The following is a 26,310-nucleotide window of genomic DNA, read 5'->3' as shown; positions in this document are numbered from 1 at the left end:
CATCCTTTATCCCCCGTCACACTTCCAGATGTGACCAAGATCTTTCTGAACAGGCAGGTAAAACTCCCGATTACAGCAAGAGAAGGGGGCTCACTTTGCTCAAAAGCACACTGAACACGAAAGCCTGCATTTCCCTGGGCAGCTGCACACAAGACGTCCGCTCAGCTGTCCAATTTCAGCAAAAAGGCTGCCAAAAAACAACTGCTTATTAACAGTACTCTATTCCAGTCTGGCCTTGCACAACCTGGACTCTATTTCCCTCTTAATTCAAGTGGCGAGGCACTGTCTAGCATCTCTACCTGAGCTGCTGAGCAGCGAGGCTGCAGGTGTTTCCCCCAGGTGGGGTTGTACTAAGGTGGAAAATGAAGTGGGTGTCCTCCTATATGTGGGACTACATATGCACTTATACCATACATCAGCACTGTTCAGATATTCCCACTATACACTGCTGGCCCACAGCTGTGGACTGGGAGTCTGCTACACCAGAGGATAAGACCTTGCTAATTGCTGCTTATCAGTGACTTCAAGGCAGTGAGACGGGTAAAGTGCTGTGTTTACTTCTACTGAAAAACCAACCCACAGCCTCAGTAATAACCAAGGTTATTAAGGATTAAAACTTTTCTGTTGTGGACACTTGTCTCATCCGAAAAAAAAAAACTAAGTATTTTGAACAACCATGACTGAGATCTCTACCCTGCACATAGCTATCTTGTATATTTTCAATCTCCAACCTCAGTGGAGATATTCGTTATAGAAACATTTGTATCTTATCACACAAGTAAATATTTTATTTTTATCCTAATGCTGGCGAGATGCTACACATTCCAAGCTTCCAACAGTGAATAATAATAGAAACAGTAGCTGGAAGAAGAGTTTCCTTGAGCAATTTTTCGTGCCGATCCGAAACGTACACCTTCACTTGTTAAGGATGTAGCGGTAAAGGAGACAGTGGAATAAAAAAAAACTCCCACAGATTCTGCTGAAGCAAGAGAGATCAGAGTTTGTGTACAGTAAGTTAAATGTCACCAGTAGTGGCTCAGTTACTGAACCTTTGACTGTACAAAGGTTGACTGGTCTAAACTTTACACCTCATGAAATCGAAAATGGTTTAAAATGTGCCGTTCTGGACAACTACAGACATTTCCACTTGCAGGTAAAAGGTCATCGTCAACATAAACCCTACACAGGGGACCCAGAGCCAAAATTAGATTACAGGGTCTTATTTAAAAAATAAAAAAGGCTGGCAAGTGTTCTTTTTCCTTGGAAGAAACCTCATTCCTCAACGACTCAGCCGAAACCCGAGGCCTGGGAATGTAGGGGTCTGGTCGGCTATGTCCAGCCGCAGCGCGGTAATAAATCACGCTGGGAGGAGCGCGTCCTCTCCAAACCCTCGACCCCACGAGGGAGCACTCACCCTTCTGGTGTTGTCCAGGACTTGGGGATCCGGCCGGCCGTAGTTCGGGGGGTTGGCATGCGGGTCGTACCCCAGCCGCGCCAACATGGGGGCGATCACGGGCATGTCCCGCAGGACGTCGGCCGGAATCTTGCCCACCCACTTCGATAAGGCGTCCACATTGACCGGCTTGATGACTTGGTCAGTAGACCTCTCGACTCTGCAAGGGAGAGAAAGGGAGATGGATGGCGTTTTACAACGGCTCTCGTTCCACCTCACAAGGCAAGAGACCAGATCACGTAACGCAGGTAAAAACCTCCTTCTAGTTTCGGTACCTCAATGTAGTAACAGGTCTGAGACACTGGGACTGCAGTGAACCTTTAATGGCCGAACTGAGGCCCTTTCCTGCCACTTCAGCAGGACAACAGGCTATTCCAACAGAACAAGAAGGTCGCTCTCTGGTGCTGCGTTTCCGCTATCTTGCGCGGGCTGGGCGGGCAGCTCTGCTGTGCGCTGTGCTGTCGTGGGGAACACATTCCTCACCTCCCTGCTCTTGTGCCACAGCCAAGGGAACAACCCCACTAACTTTACAAGTCCCAATTTATTTCCCCCTTCCATGTTCTATTTCATTCCGGAGTGAGTTAAAGAGCAGGAGCAGGGAATGCTCCGAAGGCGGACTGCAGGGGGGAGGTGGTGCTGAACTTGTGTGCTCCAGGGAGCTCTTTTTCTGTCTGGACACCGATCCGCTGGCAGTAGCGAATGAGGGGGCGTCTGAAACAAGGCTCTCATTGTGGCTGCGACTGAGCCCAACAAGGAAGAATTAGCCAGGGGGAACCCAACTCGTTTTTCCTCGAACGGCAGTGTACCCCCCCCCCCCCCCAAGATCCCACCCGAGCTCTCCGTGGTGTCGGATCGCAGAACAGCGTGGCCAGACTGTCTAACTGCCCCCCCCAGACAGAGAACAGACTGCCAGGCTGCCCGGAGATCCACTTCGAGCCGATGCCCTGATCTCAGCCTGAGCGCACGCACTAAGTCATGCTCTCCAAAATAGACATGACGCGAGACTGGAAAAGGATAACAGAAGCCCCAGCAGTGCATGATCCAAAAAATATCTGTAGGAGCACCTTACCCAGGAGCTGTAGGAGCACAGCTAGAAGACGATCAATAAAAAACGGGACCGCAAATGTATCATTCTGTACACGTTTTTTATATGCACACTCGGAGGCCATTTCTTGGATAAAGCCTGCTTTATGACTCACCATACAGGCTATTTTATCTGCAGTTGAATGTACACAGCAAACTGCCTCAGCTCGTGTGCTCAAAAACTCTGCCTTGTCACGCACCCTTGAATACCAACGAGATGCTCTAGAGCTGCAGACGGAGGAAGAATTCACAGCAGGCAGGCAGGCAAATGCCCGATAATGAGAACACTTGTCTCCTGCACTCCAAATACAAAAATGACAACAAAGGTTAGAGAAGAACAGGAAAGGGGCTCTGGAGTGGCTGCCAGGCTGCTGGGGAATGTGCTTCTAAAAGCAGAGAAATACAACTTGTGCTGCTTTTTGCAACCTGAGATTCCAACCTGTTGCAGGGAGAGGATTAATACCCCCTGCGGCCCCATCCCTCCAGCGCACGGACATCTGCGTCGTGCAGTCCCGCTACAGAGAGGTGGAGCCACTTCAGTGAGCAGAAGGTAGTAAACCATGATTGCAGGGACTAGCAAGAGCCCTGCCTTGGGATTGAAATATTCCCAACTATTCAACAGGCAAACTAATTCAATCTTTTGCTAGCATTTTCAAAAACCTCTAGGTTGCTGCTGGAGGAGGCATTATTGGGGCCACTAGGGGGAGCTCACCCTGTGGTCTGCATGGGTCCTAATGCCCAAGTATAGCAACGGGGACACTATACTGTTAAAAGGCGTCATCCTTTGGACAAGACGTAAAACCGAGGTCCTGACTCGTGGTCATTAAAAACCCCAGGGTGTTTCTCAAGAAAAGAGTAGGGGTGTTACCCCGGCTTCCTGGCAAATTTCCCCTGGCCTTTACCAATCATGGCCTCCTAATAATCCCCATCTCTGAACTGGCCTCAACACTCTGCTCTCCTCCCCACTGAGAGCACTGGCGCATCATCCAGGTGGGGCTGCACACTGGTGGAGGTGGAGGGGATCCCCATTACCTGTAAAGCGCTTTGAGCAGAGTGTCCAGAAAAGAGCTATACAAGCATAAGGAATTATTATAACCCTATTTATATGGCTTAAGTAATATATCTTATTCTTTGGTACCAGCTTGCATGTCCAGTTCTCCTCCTTGGTGTTGGATCCTGACCTTACGGACCTGTGACTGTCTTCTGGCCTGTTCTCCCTGCACACGAGAGCAGCCCCGACGACATCAGGCTTGTTTGTCTGCCCCCCCCCCAGTCAATACTGCATGTGCTTTGATCCATCAACATTAAAAATGCACTTTTCCCCACTGCCATTGCTCCTGCATGACTAATACAGCTGGAGCATTTCCATTCCAAGTATAGGAAACGGGTAGGATTTGTAAAGAGCGTCTCTGTCAAATGCCCTCTGTCAAGAAATGGGGGCAAGGACAGAAACACCTGCAAACTTTCTAACCACCTTCTACCCACTCTGGCAGATCTCAGGACCTCCGGTATCCTTCATTTAGATAGGCACGGGAGAAAAAAAATCCTGTGCAATAACTGCAGCAATTAATGATTAACAGAATTCCCAAGTCCAATCTTGGTTTCCCAGGTGTTATCAGTTGCCCCTCACTGCTCAAATGTCAGCAATAGTGGTGTAATATAGCCAGACTAAAAACCTAAACAAGTCGTGAAAACGAATCAAACGTGTATCGATTCTTCGCTGCCTAATAGACACCCTGCAGTAACTTAAGAAACATGGCAGCAGGCCAACATTTATAGCTCTAAAACACACTGTAAATGCAGGTCACCAACAGTGTTAAAAGCAGAGATCTCATCTGATCAAGAGCAGCAAGCAAAAGACTTGACATACAACACAAAGGCTCTGGCTTGACAGATTCTTCCTGCAAGACATTTGGGGCAATTCTTGTCCCGATGCAGTAACTATTACAGCTTATATAATTTTTTTGCAAAAATTAAATATCACTAGTGATTTTAGATTTGGCAATAAATACATATTTACACTATTTGTTTTTATATAGCACCTCTAAAAGTGGCTTCTCAAAGCAGATTACAGAACAACAAAAAAGACACATTGAGAGGAGATAATAGATCGGGGTGTGGAATACAGTAGGACAGCCAAGGGGCACACAGAACCAATTTAATATGAACCCTTCTGGACAAGATGGTTTTGAGTCTAGATCTGAAAGAGCTCAGGGAAGATGGCTCGCTGATATCCTTGGGGTTAGAGTTCTAGAGCTTTGGGGTGCAGCAGGAGAAGGCCCTGTCACTCATAGTATGAAGACAGGCTTGGGGGAGAGACTGGAGACTAGAATTAGATGAACGAAGGAGGCAAGGTGGGGAGTAGGGCAATAGTTGGTCAGAGAGGTCCTGAGATTCCAAGCCTTGCAGCGCCTTATAGGTGGAGCATGAGGATTTTGAAATATTGACAGGAAACCTGACAGGAAGCCAGGGTGAGGACAAATAACCAGTTGTGTGGTTTTTACCTCTGGCCTCACAGCTGCGATGAGGTGGCAGCACACGGGGCAGAAGGAGGAAGTGAGGGCAGACTCGTCCACCCCTGCCACCTTCGAGCCAGTCACTGATCCCATCTGCCCGCCCGCCAATTCTGCACTGCCACTAGGGCAAGACAGGCTCGAACCTGCGCTCCCAGAGCTCAGCCTGCACTTGAGACGTCCTTTACCAGACTATCCCCTCGAGTGGCTGTGGAGGGAGAGGGGGGGACCCATTTCTCACTATGGCTGTTCCAGCAACATATCAGAAATCCCCTCCAGAAATCCCAGACTACTGCAGAGGTCAGTGTGCAGCTTCAAATTTCTGACTGCTCAGTCACCACCACTAGTTTCCAACCACTGAACTCCCTTGAAACACTAAATCTAAATTTCCTACCACTAATCCACAATCCTTGAATTCCAGCCTGTTTCGGCATCATCTTAACTTGCAAATCCCATCACAAGAGCGTGTTATTGGGATTAAGTTCACAGCACTGGTACCTCGCTTCAGGAGAGCGCGGCTCTCTCATTCGACCCGTTCTGCGTGCGCGCTTACCAGAAACTACCTTTCAACGCTACATCTTGCAGAGACAAATGTGAAAGGCCAAGCCTGTAACTACTCCCTCCCTCCCCCCCACCAAAAGCACAAAAGAGACCGTCTTTTATGTTACTTCTGTGTACTGAAAGCCAAAACTCTCCCCATGTGTCTAGTAAACACCCACCGTGTCTAGATGTGGGCTAGGCTGGCCTATTAATTCATCTTTTATTACTGCCGGTTTCAGCCCAAGCCCAGAAGGGCGTGCATGAAGTTCAGAGTGCCGCCGACCGACGTGGTCTCGGGCAAATGCATTAGCTTTGCAGAAACTCTGAGTGGGTTTTGAGGCCTGGTGTGTGATGTGAAGTGGCAGCATTTAAAAACTGCCTGCAATAGAAAAATTCCTCCAATGGACCACTGCCCTTGTGAAAGAGTTCTGCTCTGCCGTCTTGAACCTCCCCTTTCCCTAGTTTTTCCTCGTGTGTGTGTCTAGTAACCAGCCCCTATCATTATATCCTCACCGATCTGTACACTGAAACAATGACAGCATGTATTTAATCTTTGGCCGCCTGGTTCGCCGTCTCTTTATCGAGCAGATCCAAGGTATTCATTTTGCGGTGCAGTTACCCAAGACGAGACGCCCGCCGTCTTGAGAGTTTGTCTTTCTTGGGGCCCCGCTCAAGAGGCTCTGGGTTTAGATGGGGGTATATTAATATTTGATTAAAATCAATGGGCTGGAGAGGATAATGCATCTGCTCTGCCGACGCGACGCAGCCCCTGGGTGAGCTCTCGAAAGCCGTGGAAAAAAAAAAAAATTGAAATCCATCAGCGTGGCTGTCAGCGCCCGAGGAGACGGATGCTCAGCTTTGTTGTTCTGGGGTGCAAATGTACAAACGGCCCCCCGATCTCGATTCATTGCGCACTGGAGGAGAGGAGCTCAGCAGCTCACTTGCGTTTTGCATACCAGTCGCTATTGTGATTTGCTGTTCTACTTGCAAAGCTCTCTCATGCACGCAGCAGAGTGAAGGAACAAGTCTGGAGGAAAGTGGGAACCACATCAGTCTTGCTCTGCAGAGCACAATCGCTTCTTGCACAGAGCAACCTCATTACCTCCAGTCCTTCTCTCCTTTCTGGTTCTGCAGTATTATTTCCATAGGTTGCTGCTGGGTAACTGTGACTGCTTGGGCGCAGTTCTTCTGCCCCACTACAGTGAATCACGAATGTCAAAACCAAAAGGCATCAATCCAGTACTGATAACTGCAGTGTATGCAAATCCGCACAGACAGACAGGCGAGCACACATCCACAGTATGCGGTACCCACTCAATCTGTAACACAAACCACAGCTCTTGCACTAGTTACAAAAGCACAGGAAAGCTGTACTCCCAGTATCATGCATAGAGGGCAACTTTTTTTAAATGCAGAAAACAGCAAAAGCACTTTAGTCTCTAATACATAGGGGCTGGCAGCTCCTCTTCACCAAACCGTCCAAGGGTCTGAGCAGACCTCAACGAAATAAATGACTAAAAAGGAAAAGGAAGACTTCTATGCAATGCACATGGAAAATATTTAACACTTAAAAAAACAAATCTGGAAATCTCACACAAACATCCTCTTTGTTTAGAAAAAATGCCAGCACAGCGCAGGAAACTGCGTTCTCCTGCACTGCAGCTGCACTACAAGCGGCTGTAAACAAATGAGTTTTTAAAATCGTTTAAACCCGACGTGTACCGAAGCTCGAGCAGCGCCTCACCGCTGGCCGACTGTGGGCCATGCTCGCAGCCAGAGCAGACCGCTCCAGCGGGGGGCGGAGAGGAAGGAATCAATGATCCTCCGGACACTTCTGTCGTGTTGAAAGAAAAAGAATCGCAGCCAATTAATGAAGAAGGCTGGAGCTGGCATCCCACCGGCAGTTTCTCGTTACAGCGAAACTCTCGGAGGACGGATTCCCGACACTTTATCTACCCGCTTTTTTACTGTGTGGTGGTCAATGTTTACACTGCCGATGATTATCTCCCAACACAAGTGCTAATGAATCTCTCCACCCTGTCTGTTTGGTAACTGGACACAGGACGGCTCCGGTCACTATTACCAGGGTGAATGGGACTGACTGGTCAGTGGGGAAAAAAACCGCCTGAATCTTGGCTTGGTCTATTGACACGTCCGCAAGACCTGTACAGGCTTATAGAGCTTGACCTATATATGCGGCCATGGAAAATGGATTTTCTCCTGCACAGTACTGCTAATGAAGTGATCTGGAAAAAAAAATAAAAAAATCGATTCTGCTCTGCATCGCATGCTCCACCTCCATGGTAGGGGGTCTTCACGGAGAAGTTTGTCATTTTCGGCCATGCTCTCGTGTGGATCTGTCACGCCTGCACACTGCCCGAGAAAAGGGTTTTAAAAAGCATTTCCTTGCAATGTCCACGCATGCCAAAAAAAAAAAAAAAAAAAAAAAAAAGAGACCTAGATCATACTTGAGCTGAACAACAGTAATTGCTGGGAAGACTGAGATGTGATATTTACTTTCAACATCAATAATGAAGAAAAAATGAATCAGAGAGCACACACTGTAACCCAATCCACCCAGGACAAGAAAAAGGGAGTGGGGGATTTTGCAGAGAACACCAAAACTTAATTTTCTAATAGCCCACAAACTGGTAATGAGAAGGAGATTCCAGAAAGCCCAGTGACCCAGCAGCTGAACAGCACAGCAGGAGAGACCCAGACCTTTCTGTCTGGGTCCTGTCTAAATGAACAGACAACTCTATTAACTGAACGGGCTGCGATGGTTTCACCGGCCATCCTGCTGAACCACTGTGCCTACATTTCCTGTGTAATCAAATCCACGTACTAGTTAGGCCCCTAATTGGATGGGCTCCGATTGCCTTGGCAAAGAACAAAATCGAATTTTAAGACATTCCTCATATTGTGAAATGAAGGAGTTCAGATAGGATAGCATGTCAGAAAGCCTCAAGTGGACAATGAGGACAAGCAAACCGATCGATCAATCGGCAACAGCACTAGAATCTTCCTCAACCACTGCTGCTCAAGCGAATCCAGCCTCTAGAAATAAAAACAATATTTTAGGAAATGAGCACTGCTTGTTCTTTTCCGTCACGTGCAGGCTCACATGACAGATACCACCCACCCGGGACCACTTCCACACCATCTTCAAGGTTTATCCCTTTGAATGTTGACAAAAAAATATATATATAAAAAGCATCTTAAATACAGCCCTTCACAGGCTGAGGAGAGAATATTTCACAGCAGAAGACTCACAGAGGTGCCACATAGCTCCTTTCAGACATGATGGCACAGTTCTGGAGGAAAAACCCGGGTTCAGGTTAAATTGGCTTGGACTGCATAATGTTTACAAAAATGGTATTTCAGAGATTTCTACTCTCGCCAGGTGAGGTCAAACCCTACAACAGGGCAGAATCTCCCTCAAGACAAATCCTCTCTCTTGTTTTTCACTGAACCTCAACGCGGTTTTGAGGGAAAACCTGCCCTTGGGCCATGAGCTGGAGGAAACCCAAAGGGCAAGAAAGTTAACGTGCAGGAAGAAAAAAAAAAACGCCAAGCCTGCCCAACAGCGACATTCGAAGAGTTAAAAATGGCGACTTGTGGACTTTAAAAAAAAAAGAGCAGTATTGAGGTATGAAAAATGTAGTTTTCCTTCTCCGAATTGCAGACATCTCCTAATTTAAAAGCTGAAAACATTAACATGCCTGTCTGAGGAGGCAGCAGCAGTCAAAGGTCACACAGCTCTGACTCACACATGGCTACAGTTTTGGTCGCGTCAACACGGATAGGCCTGGGAGGCATGACGCGCGATCAAACAGCTTTCCACGTCAACAACAATGTCTTCAAGCGCTAGATTGATCTTTTTAAACTTGATGCAGGCGTCACCAATTACATCTTAAACAACATTCATTGCACCGAACATTCTCAATCTTGCGTTGCATGCAGGATGTCCGTTTTAAAATGAAGCCAGTCTGTGAAAGTGTCGCGCTCGAAATGCACATCTTTAAAAACAATCATATTTTAGAATTCAAGTAACAAAAAACCAAGAAGGATTCGAAATGACGGGGGTGAACCTGACAAAAGCCTGCTGCCCGTGACAGATGTGCAGAGCTCCAGCTGTTCAGAGCCTCCAGGGGGCTCTGCCCTTTTCTCTTCCACCTCAGCTGGCAGTTGCCAACACTCCTCCAAATTGTCAGCATCACCTCAATAATTTAAAATGTATTCCAGGTCTCAATCTGCACGTGACTTAACCCTTTTTTGCCATGCCTACCAAAGGCTGAGAACCTCTGATGCGAGTAAAGTTGTAGATTACAAAGGATTTTGGTCTATTTAGCAAATGTAAGAGGCATGTAGTCTTGCAGTTTTTTGTTCAATCTGATCTCTTAGTTGCACAGCTGGCCTAATTATTAAATGCAATACTTCTAACCCTGAAGAGGTGTTTTACCAGTTTTTAGTAATCAGCAGTACAATTTCTTTTTTGGAGATGAAGTAACTAGGCTAATTGCTTAACCGATTTCTCAGGTTAGATGACAGTAGATGCCCTCAGGTCTTGAGCTTAAGACGCCTGCTTCTGCATCACCTTCTGCAACAGAATTATTCACACCCTTGACACTTGAGTGGCACAACTGATAAAGGTGCTCCCTCTGAGTGCAGGTTAGATTTCATGTCCCTGGTTCGATCCCTTGGGGACCGTTTGGGATTCTTCAAGTGCAAGCACACCACTGGCTCAATGCTGCTGGAGTGGGCGGGGCCAGACTGATGTCAGTGAGGGACCTGCTCCTCCTCCAATCAGCAATGAACCTCCTGTGCATCACTGCGGAGCCTGTCTGCATTTCTTCTGCACACGGGACAAGGGTCATTGCTGTGAGGCGACTCTCGTGATTACAAATTCAGTGAAGAAAAAAGATCTTGTGTGACTTTAGTGGAGGACATAAGTTATAAAAACACAGAAACAGTTCTGTAGAGAGTAAAGTAGTGGGTTAATGTTCTTATCATACAGAGAGCACATGGGAGACCTGACTGTCTCTGCTCAGTACCCTCTCAGAAAAAGCAGACTTCAAGCCCTTGGTGGTCTCATTACTCCTTACTGCACAATGTACAGCTCCCCTACATCTACATACACACCTCTCCCCCACACTGCGTGTCAGAAAAACACAGTGGAAAAGCTGTCTTCTAGCGAAAGTAACAGCTTCAGATATAGCACTTTGCTTCAGCCAAGGAGAAAATGGCATAAACACCATATGGATCGTTAGAAACATCCATCGCTTAAATAACTCCTACAGTGGTGATGCCTGCCAATCCTGAAAAATTCTAAAAAGCAGGATTCTACTTTTTTACCCCAAACCCGTGTAGGGCACCCACCACCACTTACTTCGAGAGCGAGACACCTCCCGCCTTCCCAATCAGGTCCTCGTGGTGCAGGACCGCCTCGTTCCAGGGAATGTCGAGGAATTTCAGCAGCTTCCTCATCCACTTCTCGGGATGCAGGACGAGCTGCTCGTAATGCACCGGCAGGCACTTGTCGGCCGCCTCCTGGCACTGGGCGTACATGGTCTCAATGGCCCGGTTCCACTTGGTCAGGCAGTCCCGGTAGCTGCCCAGGTCGAACCCGGCGATGGTGACCTTGCGGGAGATCATGGAGTGGACCGAGGCCCGGCCGTCGCGGATCATCAGGATGAACTTGGCGTGGGGGAAGATCTTGGCCAGGTAAGTCAAGGACTTCAGGGCGAAGGGGTCCTTATTGCACAGGTAGGCGGCCGGCTCCCCGTGCTTCACGATGATCTCCAGCAGGAAGGCCTGCATGGCCGAATCCAGCACCTCGTCGGTCACCCCGGCCTCGTCCAGCCTCATCTTCTCCCGCCCCGAGCGGCTCCACATCTGCTTCATGGCCAGGATGCGCGGGATGACCCGGGTCTCCTCCCCGCAGCGGACGTCCGGGTGGGCGTCCAACATGGCCCGCATGAGCGTGGTGCCGCTGCGGGGCACGCCCCCGATGAAGATGAGGGGCATGTCCTTGTTGTAGGCGAAGGCGCTGGAGTTGCGGCCCGGGCCGGTCCGCAGGGTGGCCCCCGAGCCGCCCGGGGCCCCCGGCTGGCCCTGCTCCTCTATCCGGTGGTGGCACTCCATGGCATGGCGGCCCAGGTAGAAGACCGTGATGGAGCTGATAACCAGGCAGGCCAGCAGCAGGTTCTGTTTCAGCTTCCCGATCATCTCGGGGTGGGGGGGTGCGGGAGGGCGTGGATCCCTCAGAGGAGTGGGTCCCTCCCTTCGAGGTTCAGGGGCTGCCCCCAGAGATGAACGTGGACAGACCGTCTTCCACCGTGCAAAGCCTCAGCCACATGCCCAGCTCCATGGGTTCTGTAAAACAATGCAGGATAATTCAAAGTGTATATATAGTATACTGGGTTTAATTTTGCAAGACTGAGCCACACTTTTCCTACATCTTCCTCTTACTTCAACACATCTATTAATCTCCATCCCCGTGCTATTAATGTCGGCAACTGGCTGGTTAGAGATGTGCTCTTACGGAATAAAATACAACCTTAAAGAGCATTAGTGTGCCTCTCTAAAAGCTAAATACATTCGGAGAAGGGTTTAATGTACTTAACATAATAAGAAAAGGGAAAACAAATTATGCTGACCCGATACATTTTAAAAAAAAAATCCTCAAGCCTAAGTAAACAAGAGATAGGCTAATAACACGAGCCTGTTCGAGAGCACAAGGCGTCATTAATTCACCCCTGAGAGAGCCTTTTAGAATGGAGCAGCAAGTCTGAAAATGGAAACTGGGGGAAAAAAACAAATAAAAAAAAAACTCCACCTAGTTGAATTTCTTGGTCCCGAATTCCAAACGGCTTACTTTCTCGCAGTGTTTTCCAGCGCCAATTTTATTTTTGGTCTAGTAAGACTACACAGGCTCCTCTCTGCAGCACGAACAAGACGCGTCGGACTCCTACAGAACTTTGACTTCCTCCCAGAAGGCACAAAAACGCTAAACGCAGCGATGAACAAAAAAAAAAATAAAAAATTTTGCAAGATCTTTAGGGCTGCCTGAACAGACAGCGGTAACGCAGCCGTGCAAGAGAAGCTACATTCAAAAGAAAGCACCGTCTCGGGTGACGCCCCCGTTTTCTTTCACTCCTGCCAGTGTTATTTTATCACACTGCAGGTGGCAGGAGGTGGAGGGGTTGTTATTGATATGCCTGTGGGACAGTGCTTTTGTCCACCCAAATCCTTGAATAAAACAGGCTCACACTGTAACGAAAATTATCCTTCATTGAAATGTATTTGCCACACCAGGATTTTTTTATTTTCTTTATTACAAGACAATGATGACCTAGTACACCAATCCCCCACCGGCACCATGCTGGAGATGGAGGGCAGGAACTGAGGGAAAAAGTCCCTCCAGTGACCCCTCCCAGCCCAGCAGGCTAGCCATTGCCTGCTGCTGCCTTTATAGAGGGGGTCTCCTGTGAAGCTTCATCTGCAAAGGGATTCCCCTCAGGGCTTTGTTAGATCGGAAAGTTAAAAAAAAGTTGCCACATGCATCGTTTTATCACGAATCCAATTAATGCATTTTTTGGTACAATACGAGGCCTTCATCAGACAGCCATACTTAAGTTTAACTGAACAAATCAAGGTGCCGAGATTTTTTTTCTTTTATAGCATTGGATGCATCACGAAAAACAAAAAAAAAAGGAGCAGAACCAGGAAAAAATTGGATATTTTTGTCTGCTCCAGAAAAAGCAGAATATCATGTCATTCTGATGGGTATTTTTAGGGATATGGCATCACACCCTTCACGTTCCCAGCATGGAATCCAGTTGGACAGCCCGAGTTCAGGAACTCAGCACTGACAGCAAAATGGTTAAAAGAATAAGAAGGGGATTATTGTTAGGATGGTTGATTATTAGCTGCCCTGAAACTGAGGGGGCACACAAGCAGGAGAGGGGCACATCGTCTGCATCCGCACACATTCCTGGTTTTCAATTGAACGCGAGACCACCTGGGTTTCGCAGAGAGGCTACTGGAGTGGAAATCCGAGCTTGATTGCAAAAGCAGACCTGGCTCACTGTCATGGGAGAAACGGACGAGGAGCCACGTCACTCTCCTCGAGATCAACCGGCTCCTCTCTCCAGGAGCTAGTTTTCCTAAGCGTTTGTGCGTGCACGCGCGGAAAGAGGAACAAAATAAATCCGCTGGAATGCGATGTCATTGGCCATGCACACTTGGCATCAAGACCCATGAAGCGTCAGAGGAGGATGTTTTAAACTCTGCCGACTGCAACAGGGGATGTTCCCCTCATTAGCTTAGCACTCACTTTTTAAAACGGGACTGCTTGGAATAAGACCATTAAAAAGTGATGATCCCTCCGGGGAGCTATAAACCTTCCCCATCAGGCTGCTGAATGTTTTCTGGAGCCCACCACCCTCCTGTCCTGGTCCCACCAGGGTCATAGGGGGGCCCCACAGTCTATTCCAGCAAGCAATGGGTGCAAGCCAGGATACACCCCGAAAAGTCCACAATGGGGCACAAATGGACACGGACACACCAGGGACAATTTTCCTAGAAGCCAATTATCCTACCAGTATGTCTCTGCATTGCAGAAGGAAACGGGAGCACCCAAAGGAAATCCATGCAAACTCCACACAGAAACCACCCCAGGAATCGAACCCAGGGCCCCGGCCCGGTCAGGGCGCAATGCTATCGACTGCACTGCCGCCCAACCCTCATGCGCCTTTGCAGCCCACAAGATCAACCCCTGGCAAGTTGGCAGGCCTCCGCACAGGGCAACAACACCCCTTTCTGAAAGAAAAAAAAAACAGAGCCTGCTGAATGAAGGCCATGAGCACACGCCTGCAGCTGCAGTCACTTCCTGCGGTTCAGGGCTGCCCTGTCAGTCAGTGACCAGTGTTTAGCATCAGGGAGCTAAGAACTGGTTTCACACCTGGCTGCCACCTCACTGGCAAGCACAGTTTGAGAGCTAATGTGCGCTAACAACTGGCCGTAAAACAGCACCCAGGCTGGGGAAGAGCGCAGGGACTGAATGCTGCCCAACAAGGCCAGGGTTAAGGTTTAAGCCTGTGGAGTGATCACTGCTGGATCTCGGTACCATAAGTGCACTGTGGAGGGGGAAATAGGACAGTATGAAGAGCAAGAACTCTTCATTTGGAATAAAATCAAGTAAGAACATTGTGTAAACTTAAAGACGTTCCTCAAAAAATGGAATGCAAGACTATAAGTTTATTAATCATAAAATGTGTGTGCATATGAAAGATAAACCGACATACAGAACAGGCACTCAGCTCAGCAACCAGGTGCCTGCAAAATACCTGAAAGCCTTTAAGCACATAAGAAAGAGCTGGAGTGGGCGCTAACGAGCAGTAGGTTCACTGGTGCGCCCCCTCCTTCAAACTCCGACATTCCAGCTCTGATTTCCCCCCCCAATCCGTTCAAGCCTCTTCCGCAAGCCGGGTTTAATGGTCACGCACACACCTCGAGAACCAGGATCGGGTCAAACCCCTGCCGCTCCCCATGGAAAAGAACCGAGCCGTCCGACGACACGTCCCAGTTTCTCACCGAGCGAGATCAAAAGGACCGTCTCCCACCCCGGACAGAACTCGTGTTCCAAGCTTAACCAAGGTTTCGGGTTACAGCCTGAGCGGTCGCAAATAAAGACCGCGTTTGTATTAAATTAATAGAGCTTTTTCGATCATATTACAGCCATCCTGCGCTGCGTTTCTCTCATTGACCCGTTTGGAATTTCCCCACCAAGGCCAAGACTGAAACCAAACTACTACGGCACTTAATGAAAAGGCACACTTGAGAGCGGACCCGCGGACAGCAACGGGAGAGGCTGTTCCTGGGGGGGGGGGGGGGGGATACGAGGAGTCGATGGAAAATTACGGGATCTGCAGGCGAAGGCTTTGGAAAAGCTAAGCGGAGTTGAAAAATAAATTGTAAAAAAAAAACCTCTTCTTTTTCCACTGCAGCTGAGAGCAGTTTCGCTCTCTAGGTGTACAGAGAGCATTACGTTTTTGTTATATAAATGGTCAGTGAGCGCTATCACACAGTCTAAACTGTGTATAGCTTTTGTTTTGTTTACAAAGGGGTTAAATCTTAGTTTAACTAAAGTTCCAATCTGGAACCGATTCAAGTCTGATTTATGCGCCCGATTTATTCCTCGGAGTAGTGGCATAAACTTGAGTTATGCCAGTCACATATTGAAAGGTGACAAATAAGAAGAGGCCATTCTGCCCCTCTAGCCTGTTTGGTAATTAGCAGTTAATTGACCCTGGAGAATCTCATACAGCCATTTCTTGGAAGAGCCAGGGCATTGCCTCCGGCAACATGGCTGGGTAGCTCGTTCCATACCCCCACAACTCTTTGTACAAAGATATGCCTCCTGTTACAGGTTTTCAATGCACATAGTTTCTGCTCCTGTCCTTCTATTTCAATTGATATCTCACACTAATATACTGAAGATCAGTGCAAAAAAATAAATGAAGAAACTGACAATAATGATTGGGAGGCACTGCTCCCTGGTTGAGCACTGTTAGAACAGATGAAATTTAGCAAAGTGATGCACATACATGTATTCGTCAACATGCCTCACATGCCTGAGCCAGGGAAGTCCGAGCAAAAAAAAAAAAAATGCAGAAGATCAAGCTTAAATTACAAACCCAACCACACAACCCTTAAACTTAAGAAACGCAAGTCCGGCAACAGGGATTGTCAGCACCAAAGTGTGGAAAATTATCTTGAGTCAAAGCTCCTTGAGGTCAAGAAGCACAGCAGGTCGTTCCAGGTCATAGCAATTCTGATGCGGAAAACACATACCATCCTTTTCTACAGTGTCGCTGGGGAAGGATGAGAAAAGAGCATCCATTAATTCATACCTCCTAAACTGTGCAACCTCCTGCGGTTTCAAGGAGTTTGTACAGATGGGTGCTTTTCGATTTCTATTCCTTTTTAAAACCCGATTGGATGAAAATAGCTTTTTTATTCTTGCAATGACTCACAGCCGCGTTTCAGAAAACAACCTTCGGCTAAACCACAGACAAACCCCGTCTGAAAGACCACAATCAATAAAGAATCCTTATTACATCTTAAGGAAATCTTAAGTAAGCTAGACGCCGACAGCCTACAGGTGTTTATAGTACAGTTCAGGCATTGTCTGCAGTCTCCAGGGCGAAGCTGCAGATAGCCACAGTGCAAAGGGGAGATTCTTCAAAAAGCGAAGATGTGTTTGCACGTCTCGCCCAGGGACAGACAACATTTTATTACTAAAAGGATAATGAATTTTTTTTTAGAAAAGCATTACAGATGTCAGCTTTAATGGGGTTGCTTAACTGTTCTCTACAGTGCTCTGTGCATGATGGTCATTTCCTGGGTCCTCATGCGAATGTCCTGCCGCAGAGCAGACCGCCACTGACCCACAGCTCCAGCGATGTTCGACATATAGGAGGCTGATGAATCATTGACACTATTTAACATGACACAGCACCGGCCTCCTCGGAGCATTCTCCCACACTCTCAACCCACCCGGAAAAGTGACAACCAAGAACTCTCACCCATCACAAGCTATGTGCTCACTTTCACAAATATCTCAATCACTGCGCCACATGCGTGTCAGGGCAGCCCCAAGAACCACTGAACTGGAGGGGAGGTATGAGAAACCATTTTTTTTTGGAAACTATTTCCAAACGCTCCTGGCTGCGCAAATCAGGCCACCCGGTTTGTGTTGCTGCAAACTGCGTTTTCCCCTGAAGGCAGGAGCAGATTTGAAGAAATAAAAGGAAGGCAACCGTAGATGACGTCACGATGCCCAGATAAAGCTTCTATTAAAAAAACACAGACACACACACACACAAGCTGCAGCAAGAAGAATGAGCCCAGGTCTAATTCTGACTGAAGTGTTAATTCATCTCACTCCTCTGCCAAGCCATAATTAATTTAATTTGGCTCCTCTTAGATCCTTATCTGGTTTGACGAGCAATTCTACCTATTAAACCCAACTTTGGATAATCAGGAGGATCACAGAATTGGTTTTTCCTTCCTGAAGTTTAGGCAGGGTGCCTCTCTCAAGGGCTCTGAAGTGGAGATGCTGAGGCTCCAAATGAGAAAGGGAAAAAAAAAAGGACATTAGAGAGCAGAGGGATGCCATTTTTGAAACTCCTGCGCATGATGAAACCCACCAGAAATGTGCTGAAAAAAAAATTATGCCTTGAGACAGAAGCAGCGCCAATACTAACATTTATGAGCCCTGGTAACTTTTTAATTTTTTTTTATATGGGGAAAGCTTTTCTACTTCAAAAAAAAACAACCAAACACCACTGGTTTAAAAACATTTCTTCCATGGAATTCTGAAAACTGGAAGAAGGACGTCTCAACCTCTCTCACTCCTCCCTAGGGAGCAGGTTCTGTATTTACGTATCCAGTGCTGTGCTTCTGTAATTCTCATATTTTAAAAGAAAAAACAGAACAGTCAAAGAATGCAAAAATCAGAACAGACCTTAGCTGATGCTGAAGGTCAACGTCGCTCAATTACTCCTGCTGTATAAAAATGCTTTTGAATTATTCTCCAGTAGCTTCCCAGCTGAGTTCCACGCTGTTCTCTGGAACCCATGAGGAAAACACTCTACCCCTCACGATTAAACAAAGGAGGAAAAAACGCAAACTGTGCGACTTTTTACCTCGTGCACAGAAATGGCTTTTCGAAACCTGTCTCCCCCCCAGACAGCACGGGACAAACTCAAATGTTATGACAGTAAGAACCCTCCTATCCAAACAAGAACACAATAATAAACTTGTGTTCATTTGTTCCAACACAGGATGAAGCTGAATAAACATTCCTAGGAGATGCATCAAAGAAAGCCACTTAATCAGCTCCAGACAGATTGATAAATTCCTAGCCCCTTGTCGTCACTTTACCCCCCCCGACGGATTAATTTTAGAGTCCCTGCCCAACACACGCAAATCGGCTCATTTCCATACAGTTCACTGCTTCCCAAACAAATTCATTTAGCCCGTATAACTCCGAAGGAGATCAGCCCCCTCAAGAGACTACAGCGAAGGGTAGGTCTTCTAGTGGAACATGCCTGCCTGATTTATAGCACAGCACACAGACCGAAGCATCACGGCTGAACACCATGTGCAAAGCCAATCCAGGAATTAACCAACTCAAAGCAAATTTACGAGGGCTCCTGTGTGTGCATTTTGTGGGTATACCATCCAAAGTAATGCACTTCATTTTACATATACATCCATAGACTGTTTTAACTTCTTGAATTTACATTGGGTTTTACACACAGAATTCCAGCTCGCCAAGCTCTCCTGCCAACATACTTTTTGAATCGTGGACCCTGATCACAGACAGAGCGAAGGCCCAGCCTCAGCTGCTCCCAATTAAAGTTTGTTTTTGTTTAATATTCCCCTGTAACAGACTGCTGCATTACAATGGAATGTCATCTTCCAGCTCCTTGGTTTCCAAGCTGGGGCATCTGTGCATATGGGGACTCCCTGAATCCAGGTGTGTACCCCGCGCCGGCGTCCCCCTCACTGCCAAGCAACACCAGATCAGAGTCCAGCCTTTGACAAACAGTGTCGTCATCTAAAGTGAACTACAGCCCAGAACATCCCTCCTAAAAAAGAAAATCAATACTTAACTGTCAGCGTGCCTCTGAGCTCAATCAGTTCAGCAGAACGGTTCAGTGCTCTTCTGTGCCAGAATTGTGGCTGCCATGTGTTTTATCCTCAACAACCCCTCCCCCATTTTCACGATAATACAATCGCCATCCAAACTTAAATCAGACCAGCATTTCTGGATTGTCAACGTTATTCAAATCGGCTGCCTTCAGCCCACACTCAGTTTGATCACATTCATATTTTGGGTTTTCGAAAGTATTTCTGACAGTGGCATTCAAAGCCAAGGGGTTTTCAATTACGAAGGGGAAAGGGAAAAAAAACACCTCTCAGGCTGAGCGGCTGCAGAGAACAGATGCCAAAGCATTTGTTACCACGCGAAGAAGAGGCATCAAATCAAAAACTCATTTTGCACCAGAAACCGTCACCCTGCCCAGCCCGTCTTGGGGACGGAACACCTGCTTGCTTTTCAAAACGAGAACAGAATAACTCAGTGTGAAGGGGAATAGAAGGTTGGGTGGATTCCCAGAGTTCTTCTGAAGCTTTATTCCGTGGTTTGCTTCAGTTCTTGATAAGAAAAGCACTGCCTAAGAGCCACACCAAGCACCGAACGCATCCCAGCCAGACTTGCGTCGCTAGAAGTCCTAGTGACAGCGATGACCCATTCAGACACCGACACAAAACGAGCAGAGCTCCACCTGCCTCATTTCCACTGCGGTGAAGCAACAAACGCAGACCTGCGCTTATCTTGGAGATGGCTACCGCTGCGCAGACCTGCAGGCCCAGCAACTTCTCAGGGGATGTGCATCCCATCACTCCTCCAAGACACGATACACCCCGATACACGATATTCCCCTTCAGCAAACACCTACCTCAATATACTGCACCACTGTTTTTATCAACGCCAACAGAAGAATAAAATGCTCCTGCATGATCAAGACTCCACTCACACTAATTCAGAATTTGGTCATAACTGAATCAGCCATTTTCCCCGTTTTTAAATTTTTGCAGAGCCTGAAAGAAACGGCTCCAGTTTCCTCCAGGTCTTCCACACTACCCAGTGCCTCCGGAAACCCGTTTCCCCATGATCTGTAGGACATGGACTCCAATGGCTCATCCCCACCCCTTGGCTTGAGTTGGTGCAGGGAGGGGAGCCCTCTTCACAGAGCCCAGACATCACTTCCTGCACACTCTCTCACTTCCCTTATAAGAACTGGGGTGACCATACTGGAGGGCTCCATCACAATGCAATTATGATCTTCACTGCTTGAAATCATACTCTCAACTGAGACATTTTCACCAGGTCTGCAGTGGTTTTAAAAAAGACCCATCAGAAGAGCCAGACTCCTGTCTTTCAGGAGCTGAGCTGGCTATCCTGTATGCCAAATCTCCACTTCCTGTCCTGCTCCCGAATGCTGGATTGACGTGTCAAACTGGACACTGTACATGAACACAGCAATGCCCAGGAATGCAGCCATTCTCACTTTGCAACAAAGTCTTTTTTGTTTCTTGCAAAAGAACTCAGCAGTGTGAAATTCAACTCCTTCCATTAGGTCTGATAATCAAAAAACCAACGGTACACTAAAAGCAACTTTAAGGGAGATAAATGGTTTGACACAGTCATCAAAATTTGCTCGAAAGCTCATTTTGAACCCTGCGGACTTGGGAGTCTTTCCCAGTCAGACCTCCTCAGTAAATACAATCACAGGCCCGGCTTCTTCTATCTCATTTGTTTGAGTAACAGGGCTCAGGAAGGCTAAGAGCTAACCTGCTGATGAGACGAAATTACCGAAAAGGCAACTTAATAGTGACTACTCATAAGCACACTTACTGGAAATTCGGCCAGACTCACTGGGGTACAAGGCAGTTTCTGATGTTAAATGACGGCAATCTATAACATCAGAAGCACTTCAAAACAAGGTCAATGTAAATCAGCATTATGGAACCAGCATCCACTAAGAGCAAAAACAACACACATAAGTGATAAAAAGAAAGAGACTCAAAGTCAACTCAGCTGACACTGGTACCACAGAGCATACATGTAGGCAAACTGGGAAGCTGCAACATCCACACAACTTGATACCCTGTAACCGAGGAACTGCTCAGGGAAAGTGCACGATAGGGGTACACAAGGGACTGGACACCTGGTTTCCAGGTTACCCCTGCCGACGATGCTTCGCAGGCACGTGCACACCTTTGACAAGACTACAAAACCGTCTTGTACCCCAGCGACGCTGGAGAGCAACCCGGCAGGGCTTATAAATATTTCAGCTTAGAGTCTCATGTTCAACTCTCGGAACATGCGAGACGGAGTCTAGCATCTTGCATCTACTGTAAATGAGCGGGATCACATGATTCTTTTTCTGACCACATGAGGAAGGATTAACTTTCACAATTCGAGTATCGAGCACCCAGACACACCACAATTCCCCAAGAGTATTTAAATGCTAGCAGCCTTAAAGACGGTCTTGAAGAAGATGCTGCTGCCATAGTCACAATAGTTGCTCCCTATTTTAAATAATACTTTTATTTTACAAACACCTGCTGCATCATTTCCTAGTGGATGAGCTTAGAGATGTGGCATTTCACATGACAAGACATTTTCTACCGATGCGTTTGGTTCCTGTCCAAGGTGTGTGCCTTTACTTTTTCCCCCCTCCTCTAACACAGCGATGTGGGTGGTGACTGAGTGTTTCCGGTAAATTTAGTCTGTGTGACTCATCTGAGCACACCAGCAGCGATTTTTTTTAACACACATTAAAAAGTGACCTCCCCATGTATCAACATGGATCACAAAGAGAAATATTAACCCTGTGGGGAACGTGAACATGCTTATATCACGTTACTGACCATCAGTACATTCAAGCCAACACTAAATTACGTGTTGGCTCATTCCTTCGGATGAGACGTAAAACCGAGGTCCTGACTCTCTGTGGTCATTAAAAATCCCAGGGCGCTTCTCGAAAAGAGTAGGGGTGTAACCCCGGTGTCCTGGCCAAATTTCCAATTGGCCCTTACTAATCATGGCCTCCTAATAATCCCCCTCTATGAATTGGCTACATTACTCTGCTCTCCTCCCCACTGATAGCTGATGTGTGGTGAGCGTTCTGGCGCACTATGGCTGCCGTCGCATCATCCAGGTGGATGCTGCACATTGGTGGTGGTGGAGGGGAGTCCCCATTACCTGTAAAGCGCTTTGAGTGGAGTGTCCAGAAAAGCGCTATATAAAAGTGTAAGCAATTATTATTATTATTATTATTATTATTAAATTTCCCATTACTTTGCCTAAGAAAGGTAAATAGACATTTATTGAAGAAATCTACTGGAGACAAAATTAATTGCATCAGGGTGGTTTCTGTTGAGCAAACAGACCGGTCAGTAAGTGCACTGTCCACTACCAGCACCCAGAGGACAGTGACGCCCTCACAGCAGGGCTGACATCCAATTACTGAGTGTTGCAGAAAAAGCACCTCGTGGAAACAGTGCAGCTGATGCTTATGTCAACCCTTTTGAGAAGAATGAGGTGCAAGTAAAGACACACCCCACAATCTCCACCCGATATGCAACACAATGCCAGCCTGGGGGCAGCTCCTTTGTGTCCCGAGCAAGGCAGGGCAGTCGAGACACCAACTTACAGGCAAGAAAATCCGGTCACCATCACCGCCAGAGGACATGGAAGACAGACGACAGAACCCTGCTCCCCTAGTGTTACCATCGAACATCCAAGAGGCAGAAGGCAGCAAACTAAATGAGACTATGACTATAACCAACACACAATCTCTCTCTTCAAGGACCAACACTCCCAGCATCCCCAGAACCATTTTGAATAAAAACCATTCAACCGTTTCTTCTAATTGGAGTTCTTGGGGGAGCCAGGGCCTATCCCAGAAAGCAATGGGTGCAAGGCAGGGTACACCCTGGATGGGACGCCAGTCCATCACAGGACACACACTCAGTCACACAGGGACTGGTTTGCCCCAGTAGTCAATTATGCTAATAGCTTGCATTTGGGCAGAGACGAAACCGGAGCACATCGAGGAGACCCAGGTTTACATGGGGAGAACATGCAAACTCCACACGGATAGCAGCTGAGGTACAGAATTGACCCCAGGGCCACAGTGCTGTGAGGCAGCAGTACTAGCCACTGTCCCTGTGCAGCCTCAAACTGAAACACTTCGGGGGGGGAAGAAAAATACAAAAATTCTTCCTAGATGGAGATTTAAGGACCAAAAAGGAGAGGATTCTGGGAAAAGCCAGACGGATGGTAACCATCAGCTGAACAGCTCAAGTCACCGACAGCCTCAGACTGGGAACACTGCGATCAGAGCCACGGTCACTGAGCCTCTCCACTGAGTCTTATAACGGCCTCACCCAGACAGCAGTGACTTTTTTTAAACCGATCTCCTTCAATAAACATTCCTGTATTCCTATATTCCCCATACACTGTCGAGACCATTGGGAGTTGCAATATTCTTGGGCTAAAATCTGTAAAGGTATTTTGTCTTACAGTAATCAAGCTATTCGTACAAGAGCTGAGCTGCTCTGTGCACTTAAGATCACCACTGATTAAGACAAATGGCACTAGATCTTGATATCCTGCATGATGTAACAGAGTCAACACCACACAAAAGCGACCTAGCAAACTTCAGTGTCTACAGGTTCAGTAGACCGCTACACCTCAAAGCGCATATTTGTACTTCTCTTCAAATGTCATAAACGTGTCATCTTCCCATCCTGAACAACAGGACGCACAGCCCAAATGTCAACAGGACAGTCCCACATCGCAAACATCAATGCCTGAATTCAACAATTTGGTTTCTAGACTAGTCGAGACGATAAGTCCGCAATCACACCTCGCTTGGTGATCTATACGGTTGGCTCTAACTCTGCGCGTTACCACTAATCGTCTTCTGCGACACCTTGGTTTTGAAAACTGAGGGAGTTGACACACACATAAACAAACATGAGTTAATATAAAATTTCAAAGAACCTCCAAAACTCAAAGCTGACCGATGAAATACCCAGCGTAAACGCAGAAACATGAAATCGTTATTTACAAAAAAAAAACAGTAGCGCACATCTGAAGCAAAGACTAAACCAGGCAGAAAATTAACGATAAAACGGTTTTAAAGAACTTTAAGCACGTGTGGCTATTTGACGGCGCAGACAAAATCGATATTCGGCTGCAACTACAGTACAGCTATGACTAGGAATGGCTCCATTTCGATGGAATTTAAATATGAAAATACGTATCCAAACTTATTTTGCAAGGGAAAAAAACCCAAATGATATGAATATCACAGTTACAAATACGCTACATTTCCATAAATGCAAAGACGCGTCATATCAGCTCGGTACCTTTTGATTCTCGACTTCCAATTCAGGGTTTGTTGGCACACAAAATGCGATAATACCACTCTGCGTCGGTTGTGAAGCTACAAACCGAGAATTAGTCATCAATAACCATGATTGACTTCATATCACAGTTTAGAACAAGCATTTCTTCGTAGGAGATAATATTAGCTTGAAACCGATTTAATATCCAAAATGACAAAGCCTTCTTCAGTTTACGAATCGACTGACCTCAGTAGCCTACCTCCGGAAAAGCCAGTGTAGGATTTATGTAACTACACTATCAACCGAAAAGGCATGGATTTGTTAGAGCTAACAAGCCCAAAATACAAATTAAAAACCCCCAACACGTTTATTTTCCGGTGGAAGAGTAAATAACCAGGGAATTGAAAACACGCGAATTCCGAGCGCCGCAACAGAGTAGCCCGCAAAAAAGAAATTAAAGCAAGCACTCTTAACTAATGCAAGGAATGAACAGTCTCGGTAACTCGCCTCTCCGGGTGATACCTCCCCAGTAAAGTCCTGCAGTACTTCCACGATAATACTGAACGATCGGCGCCTTTTCTGGCACTAGTAAAAAAAAATCGAACTTGCAAAACATCACGTACCAAGCAGAGCTGATCCACAGTCCAACGCAGACGGGTTACACTAGCGCTAGGCTAAGTTAAGAGGGCTGTGCGGCGATTCCCCATGCATTCCTCCCTCTCCAATTTTTTTTTTCCCCTGTGGGGTCCAGCCTTTGGTGCTTTCCGCCGCTTAAATTCAGCGCACACGTCTGTCGACTCCGCTCCCCCGACTCCACTCGCCGAGAACGCGTCACCCTGCGCTCGCCGGAGCCCCGCAGTTTAGACGGCGAGAGCTTCCTTCCGATTGGCGGAGCGGCGGGGAAAACACGGAAAAATGGGCCTGTCTCCGGCTCCCAGCAATCAATTGGATCGGAATAGCGTGGAGCAATCAGGGGGTGTCGCCGTCTTAAAGGGTCCTCGCTACCCGGTCCCCCGAGTTAGTATCAAAGGCACATGAAAAGACGTTTAACATTTATGAATATGAATGAAGGTAACAGCCGTGCTCACGTTCCGCAAGCAGATGTTTCAGAAACAGCTCAGCTACCCATTCAAGTTGAGTAAAGGTGGCTCGTGATTTTTTTTTAGCAGTTCCTACCACGGATATTCTGGGAAGGAAGAAAAATGTATTTGCATTTAGGACTAGTCATTTCAGCCATAAAACAAATTACGGCTGGATTAAACAAGGTGGAAATGTTTTCTGGGATAAACTTCCTTTTATGCTATTACGTGTATTTTTTGCAGCGGTGCACGCATAACAACAACACCTACTACAATAATAATATCAACACGTGCGTCGAAACAGGATTTTAAAGCGCTGACTTTCTTAGGCTGAGAGATCATGCCACAGTCCTGGAGGACGAGAACAGAAAGCTCTCCCCTGATCTCCTGGGATTTGCATGTGTAGGTGTGGAGGCCGTTCACCTGCACGCGTGTTACCATGAAAGTCTGCTATGGTCAATCATCTCGGGACCTCTTTACGACGACTGTACCAAGAATACACCTTGTACCATTGCACCAGTACTGTTGCAAGTTTGCAAGGACTGTGCCCAGAATATTCCCTTGTATCCACCTTACCGTGTTTCACCACACCCCTTGCTTTGCAACATTCTTCTCAGATTTGACTGAGGCGTTCCGCTGTTAT

At 47.1% G+C, this 26,310-nt stretch overlaps 1 protein-coding gene across 4 annotated transcripts in view; it reads right to left on the bottom strand.

Annotated features, from left to right (window-relative positions):
• Window positions 1-25,501, bottom strand: part of LOC148643431 (protein-tyrosine sulfotransferase 1) — a 41,854-nt gene extending 16,353 nt beyond the window's left edge. The window contains exons 1-3 of one of the 4 annotated variants that reach the window (XM_088616493.1): window positions 25,212-25,501; window positions 10,979-11,964; window positions 1,415-1,613 (exon numbers count right to left, since the gene is read on the bottom strand). In XM_088616493.1, the coding sequence (XP_088472619.1) occupies window positions 1,415-1,613; window positions 10,979-11,817 (1,038 nt within the window). In that variant the 5' untranslated portion in view covers window positions 11,818-11,964; window positions 25,212-25,501. Of the gene's footprint in view, window positions 1-1,414; window positions 1,614-10,978; window positions 11,965-12,427; window positions 12,565-25,095 lie in introns of those variants that run through there. The other 3 variants (XM_088616497.1, XM_088616495.1, XM_088616496.1) reach the window with 3 other exon arrangements.
• Between the last annotated feature and the right edge of the window lie 809 nt (window positions 25,502-26,310).

This window comes from Lepisosteus platostomus, chromosome 22 (assembly GCF_059453375.1).
Source record: "Lepisosteus platostomus isolate fLepPlt1 chromosome 22, fLepPlt1.hap1, whole genome shotgun sequence".
NCBI lineage: Eukaryota > Metazoa > Chordata > Actinopteri > Semionotiformes > Lepisosteidae > Lepisosteus > Lepisosteus platostomus.
Note: the sequence above shows the minus strand (reverse complement) of the source record. Positions and strands in the feature narration are given on the sequence as shown.